At 43.8% G+C, this 6,944-nt stretch overlaps 1 protein-coding gene across 1 annotated transcript; it reads right to left on the bottom strand.

The window, feature by feature from the left end:
• Positions 1–5,447: 5,447 nt before the first annotated feature.
• On the bottom strand, positions 5,448–6,462 carry N7500_008722 (Transcription factor; the record flags this gene model as incomplete). The annotated part of the gene is made up of 4 exons (XM_056679866.1): positions 5,448–5,656; positions 5,714–6,301; positions 6,358–6,386; positions 6,443–6,462. The coding sequence occupies 4 exons, from the start codon at positions 6,460–6,462 to the stop codon at positions 5,448–5,450; spliced, it is 846 nt and encodes a 281-aa protein (XP_056530238.1).
• Between the last annotated feature and the right edge of the window lie 482 nt (positions 6,463–6,944).

Genomic DNA, 6,944 nt, shown 5'->3' with positions numbered 1-6,944 from the left:
GTATTGCTTGTGCCCTGCTCTATTTCCTTTTGCTTTTTCAGCGTCCATACATATCCGGTTTCCAAGAGGGTGGGAGAGGGTGAGGGAGGGCGGAGGGGTTCTTTTCTTTCTACGGAATCCTGTCATGGGCGCTTGAAATATGTTTTTGAAAGCAAAAAATATTACATGCTATTCACATATAATTATCTCACTCACACTGGTGATCTCAGAGGAGAAATATAAACCAGCGCAATACAAGGTAAGAAAGCGGAATATAGTGGTAGACATGGATCTTAGAAGACCTGTATCAAAAATTTAATCTGAAACTAAGATTCCTCGTCTCCGTGGTCGATCTGGATGATGCTGAGAATCCTAGTCGACTCTTCGTATGGGATAATTAAAATAAAGACTAGCCCTAGTTTTTACGTGCATATGTCATACAATCCTCGTATGCCATCTAGAAGAATATGAGGTTCCCAAGCCATCGAAATTAGCGAAATTGATGCAGATGTACACCTTCCGCACTGTTTTCTGCAAATAGGATACATTATGATATTTCAGACAAACTCCTTTCAATTCGGACTGATTTGAGCCCACAGAATATGGAAGAGTCTAGCACTCTATCCTACGGCCGCCCATTTGGCTTATTGATTCTTCATATAGATTGATGAGGACTCTATGTGTTTATGATTGTGAAATGACATCAGTAGATCTGGTCTCAATCCTGGGTACAGAGAGATTGAATAAATTGTATACTCTCTAGCGTACTGATTGATCCAACAATCACAATTCACGGTGACATCAACCGGTGCATACAATTGGACCACCGCAGGGCCCACAAGGCCCAAAGCCTAACCCGGGCCCAACCCGCAAATAGATAGGGTTTGGGGCTCTGCCTCGGCCCCACCGATGATCTAAAGGCCCAATGCAGAGGCTAATGGGCCCTAAAATAGGCCCCAAATAGTACAGACATAAAAGTTGAACCCCCTTTTCGGGTTTTGAAACTTACCCTTCCTCTTACCCCCGTTTCTAGGCCTTGAAATAACGCTGATATTTACCATTTTGAAATAGATAGAATCTATCATTAGTCATACTTCTATATCAATTCTAGAAAAGTGGAAAACGCTTTTGATAACAATTCTCAAAATTATTCAGGGCTATAAAAAAGTATTAGGTAGACAGACATATATTGAATATCAAGATATCAACTTTTTACCGTTTTCGCGATACCTCGACTCTTACTCATAGGATTTTGTTCAAACTTGAAATGTAGACTTAGATAGCTATCATAAGCCCGGACTTCGAATCTAAACCTTCTACGACCAGTAAAAATGATACAGCGATTACAGACGCCGTTTTGTCAGCCCCGAGATAAGCTCTGATAGAGGCTTCACGGAGCGCTACATACAACAGGGAACGGGAACCAGGAATAAATTCGGAGAGGTATATGGAGTAGGGGGATTGACATTTCTATGCTAAAATCATAACACCGCGAAAATAAGACAGAATAGGTGCGGCCAGTAAATAGTGAGCACATGGTTCGCCACTACAATAGCAATGCTATGGTTTGAGCAAGGTTTGGTACATAAGTAATGTTAGTAAAGCAATGTATATATTACGGGCGGCTGGCCTAATGGTAAGGCGTCTGATTTCGGTTGATTTTCATCAATAGGTTCTCAGAAGACTTGCAGGTTCGATCCCTGCGTCGCTCAAATATATTTTTTGTTTCAACAACAATGTTCTCATCCGATTGATCGAATCCTGGATTACCAACAATTATGTTTATGCCAGAAGGGCGGCTGGCCTAATGGTAAGGCGTCTGATTTCGGCTGGGTTTTACCAACAGCTGCTCAGAAGACTTGCAGGTTCGATCCCTGCGTCGCTCATGGATTTCTTTTTTTATTTCTTTTTATTTTTTTTTCTTCGCTCCAGCGAAGACAAGACAGTCCTTATTGGATAGACAAACTTGCTCTTTGTCCGATATACAAGGCTGTATAGGGACCAGGGCTCGTTCATTCACCCTTGAGTATGAAGGTGTTGATGTTGATTGAATTGAATGCCTTCCTTACTTTTGCACAACAGGATACCAAGATACCTGAATTGCATATATGAATGCTTCAGTAATCAAGGTAGCCTGCTCATGTTGATTTCGCCAGTGCATTGGTATAGAGTTGAATGAAGGCTGTCTTTTTTGGGACTTATAAAGCACGTAGTAGTATAGAGATGCCTCGATTTATATGGTGGTTAAAAGTTTCGTCCATGTCGAGAAGAATTTACAATACACAGTAACGTATTTTATAGGCGAGCTACGCAGTTTGGTACACATGATAAATCTGATATACTACAATTTGATACTATAGCAACCTCTGATGAAGTTTTACCTGTAGTCTACTGCTTTTTATATAATATCTATCCAACCGATCGAGTTTACGGGAACTGACTAAATGAATCTATATTTCTGAAGCTCAGCAATACTATAATAGTTCGAGATTTGAATTCGGTTAGAATTGATTTGAAGTTATGAAATGCTTACCAATAGCCATTCAAATGGAAACCCGTGAAAAAAAAAAAAAAAACGTTTATTGTTAAGAAAAAAAAAAGGGGGTTGTATATGTATCACATTTGCTCTGGTTGTTCGGCCAGAGAGAGGTGCAAATTGAAATCAATTAGGCATCGAGCCCTTGCTAGATAGGTACGTTGCGGGCTAGGTACACATCTAGCATTTGAACCATGTTTCATATACTAAGGGCGGCTGGCCTAATGGTAAGGCGTCTGATTTCGGTTGATTTTCATCAATAGGTTCTCAGAAGACTTGCAGGTTCGATCCCTGCGTCGCTCAGTCTCTTTTTTTCCTCCCTCTTTACTTGAAAGAAGTCTTTTTGAGGAATCGTCATCATATTTCTTTTCGTTTCACAGTCCGTCATCAACCTACCGAAATAATAATGGCTACCGCTGAGCCACATACCCGGTTGGTAGTTGGGTGGGCGAGCATGGGTTATTGGGGCGTATGTTATCCCCCTGAAAAGAGTAAAGGGTGAAGCCACAATGTTTCATCCCAGTCATGTGTAAATGAGTAGGCATCGCCATGATCTCTCTCGTGCTCCCAGGCGGATTTGGTTAAATTATCATTATAATTACGATACGAGAAGACACGTTGAGGTCCAAGGTGCGTACCTCATTCGGTTATCGCCAAGAGGATTTCCCATTTCTGGGCTGCGTGGAATTAATCTAATTTGGACATACTCAGTCGCTTGGTAAGTTCAAAAATAGGTTAGTTCCGTTCGACTCCTGTGGTCCGATTGTAGTGGCCACATGAATCCAACCACCTAGTTTAATAAGCCGATGAGTGAAACACAACTCTGTCCAGATATAAAGCTGATCCAGGCCTGTGACATTGTTAGAGCCGAAGTTTGACGATGGATGATAGCGGGTCATCTTCTGTAGGCACAGTTGCTGCTAAATTCAAAAGACAGGTCCATGGGGCCCATCTATTCGAGAGAAATTCAACTGATGATAATTATGTTAAAAAAGAATGAATATAAAGGGAATGATATGTTTGTTCCCCGCAATATAGGGGCTTCGAGGTTGCAAGCGTTGTCTTGTATGGGCTCGATTATACAGGAAAACCTGCTGAACGTGGTGTTTGCTATCCGACCTTGGGAAGATATAAGCAACGCCTTAAATCCTCTTGTTCTGTCTTGGCAACCGGCCACTAAGGCCAAAAAAAACAAAAAATGTCTGGACTTGCAGGGAATCGAACCCTGGACCACTCCCATGCTAAGGGAGTATTATACCACTAAACCACAAGCCCAGTTGATTGATTGCTGGTTGAATATTGTGCATTATAAATAGCTAATCATATATACGATGAAAAGAACGAATACCTACGCTTCTCATCTCATCTTTTTACCTAAAACATGGACTGGGGGTTTTTTTCAAGTTTATTAGACTGTTGGTCACATCGTTGCTTGGTACATGATGTGATTTTTTCGATTTACATGACACAGGTACTCAGATCTTCGTCATGCGTATCGATATATATCGTCAGTAATTGTGGAAGAATATCGCAGAGTTTTATATTATGTCTCGATCCCCATAATAAGCGTCCCAAGAAAACCAATCAAACATGTTATCTGGAATGGATCTGGTGTTACTGAAACGAGAACAAGACACACCAGGTTGATCGGCGTCAAACATAGACCATGGGGGGCTCATCTCTGTAGGTAACCACTTGAGATAGTTGGCAACGTTTAATTCTCCAAGATGAAGGTCCGTTAAATCCCCAGGGTCTTGGTCGTGGCCGTCTATATGCTCTTCAGGCCGTGACTGAAATGGCTCGTCCGGCTTCCCAATAGTCTCAGTTAGGGCGTGGCGCGAAACATGAACTTGAGCTAGCTGCAGAAAAACAGACGCAGTATGCTGCAGTCTGGAGCATACAGTGGCCAGCAAGCGCATCTGTGATCTCATTGCCGCGAAATAGTCTACCGTGGCAGATAAAAGTTTCAGATCTTGCGGAATCGTAGATGCCTGAGTGCCATCGCTGTGGATGATGTTGCCGAATATCACGAAGAAAGGGGTAAATGGACAATATAGAAGTTGCCTGACAGACCTTTGTTAGTAACCGAACCGGTACTCTGAAAACGGACGTGAAGATAAGTGGACATACCATACTATCCCATTGTATACAGAGCTCCAATTTGACACCATGGAGCTCAGGGTAAAAATAGCCTCGCGGGCAGATGAAAGACGTAGGACGGGTGAAGAATCATCCCCCTTGAGTAGAAGGATGAGGGAATGTAGATACTGAAACCTCATTGTACTGATTCCTAAATTCATTTCTCGGATTTGGCTGGCTGTTGCTGAGGCACTTTCGACATGCAAGATACTCGTGAGAGACTGTCATCCGGTATTAATAAGACCAGCCTTGATTCAACGAGAAGAAGTGTAATATACCTCATGGGTGTCTAACCACCAAGTCCCGAGGCTTGATCGGACCTCTTGCTTTCGATGTACCGAGCCATCCATTGCGAGAAGTTCCGCGACCGACCCCCCGAGTTTCGCCCACTGAATGGAACGTGTGATAATCTCAGCACCAAAGCGCGAGCCAGAGGTAGGCACATGCCCACCCCCGAACCCAGCACGCTCGTGCGGGTTGAATCTGAGCAAGAGAGACTGGTCTGGTAGTGGAACGTTCTGATACAATGCCGTGGGAAGAAAAGCCGGTCTTCCAAACGATAGGGAGCAAGATTTGTCTATTAAAAGAGAAGCCAAAAGAGACAAAGCCGTTGCTGTCTCAAGTTCACGTCCTGGTGAGCCGGTGAATGCAATCCCAGAGCTTCAGCCTGCCTACAAGCATGTCCTAACAACATCCAGGACAAATTTGGTGCTGCGAAATCCTCGCCATGCATTGCCAGGAAGCATAAAGCCTGCACGTTGGCGTAACTTGGTTTGAAAAAGATACTGCTGTCTCATAGCGCGAGTTGCACGTTACGTCGAAATCTTTTGGTTTCGCCATTTTCTCCGTCCTCGTTAGAGACAATGGAAAGCATCATGTAATTGAAGTAGGCAACCCATGCCTTTTCCCGGACTTTGTGGGGTTCAAATACCACTTCTCTTATGACATTGTCTGGTGGAAAGGAGAAGAAAGGTTCACCGAGCTCACCATACTCCAAGAATTCTGATTTGATGCCAAAAGTTAGCGTCAATCTATCTCCCCGAAGAAACGAAATATTACTGCTGATCATGCGGTAACCGGTTGCCTTTGAAGGTATATAGAACGCGGTTGAATCCTCTATAATCTGTTGGTCACCTTCTGCGGTGGCCAGCCGCCCAGAGAGGTATTGAAGTTCCGAATGTGCACTTTGACTAGTCATATCACCCAGTGATTGGCGGATTGCATCAACATTGGCCGATGCCTCCTTCAGGAAGGAGAAAGAATGTGAAGGGCCGACGTATGGCCTCGACTCGGAACCGACATTTTCTGTAAAGATGGAGCGAGAGTTCCAACTCGATATTCCAGTATTCGCCGGAGGTGGTGTAGAAGTGATAACTTGAAGGGCTCGATTGACAGAATCTGCCAACTGTTGGACTGTGTGCTCAAGTCTCTTCAGTCTACCTTCGATGTCGCTTACTACTGGTAAGTCTCCCGTTCTAATATTGTCAGGCCCAGCTCTAGATACAGGTCTATTGATGGTATCGTTCTCACATGTGATTGGATGTTTGAATTGGAGTTGGCTGAGCGGAGCTCGATTTTTCTCGCGAGTATTCACAGCCACTGGGCCAAGGTCTGCAGTTGCTGCATTTTGGGAGTTCCCGCGAGCACCTTCAAAGTTTTAGCGATCTCAGCTCAGAGAAACTTGATCTGCTGGGGTGGAATACTTGAGCTTTTTGTGTCGGCAAAAAGTGCACTGTGCAAGTCAGTCACGATCAAGGTGTTGGTAATATAGTGGTGCCTACTGCAAACCGAGGAAGTTTGGTCTCCATAATGGCATGTCAGATAGTGATTCGTGTCATTTCAACATGGCTGTACGGAAAGTTGTCAATAATAGGTAGAAAGAGGGAAATCCGGAATGTCGTCCGGAAGCCAAGGTTTTGATTTGCTGAGTTCGGAAATTCTCGCTCCCGACCAATCAGAGTGGTTTGTTTCGGAATCTGGTCCGCTGCGTAGCCAAACGCTGTCATAAGCACTCAAGAAATCGGATATCTTGTTTGCTATTTGGAGAGGTTCCTTTCAAAGTCTTGCCGAAAATGCGCTGCTTTGCTAAATGGTTGTTTCACCGTCCAGAGCTGTTCACATGCAGGGGCGTCCGTCCAAGTGCACGCTTGAAAAATATCTCGACAGCTGTGACAAAGGTGCTTCCGATTATAAAAAGCCCCATATTCTCCAGAGCATCAATATCTTTGTTCAGTCATTCTCTCTGGCCGTTCGATCTCAGCCCATATTCAATCCGCAATTATACCATAAA

Source organism: Penicillium coprophilum (genome assembly GCF_028826855.1).
Source record: "Penicillium coprophilum strain IBT 35676 chromosome Unknown utg000005l_segment0_segment0, whole genome shotgun sequence".
Lineage (NCBI taxonomy): Eukaryota > Fungi > Ascomycota > Eurotiomycetes > Eurotiales > Aspergillaceae > Penicillium > Penicillium coprophilum.
Note: the sequence above shows the minus strand (reverse complement) of the source record. Positions and strands in the feature narration are given on the sequence as shown.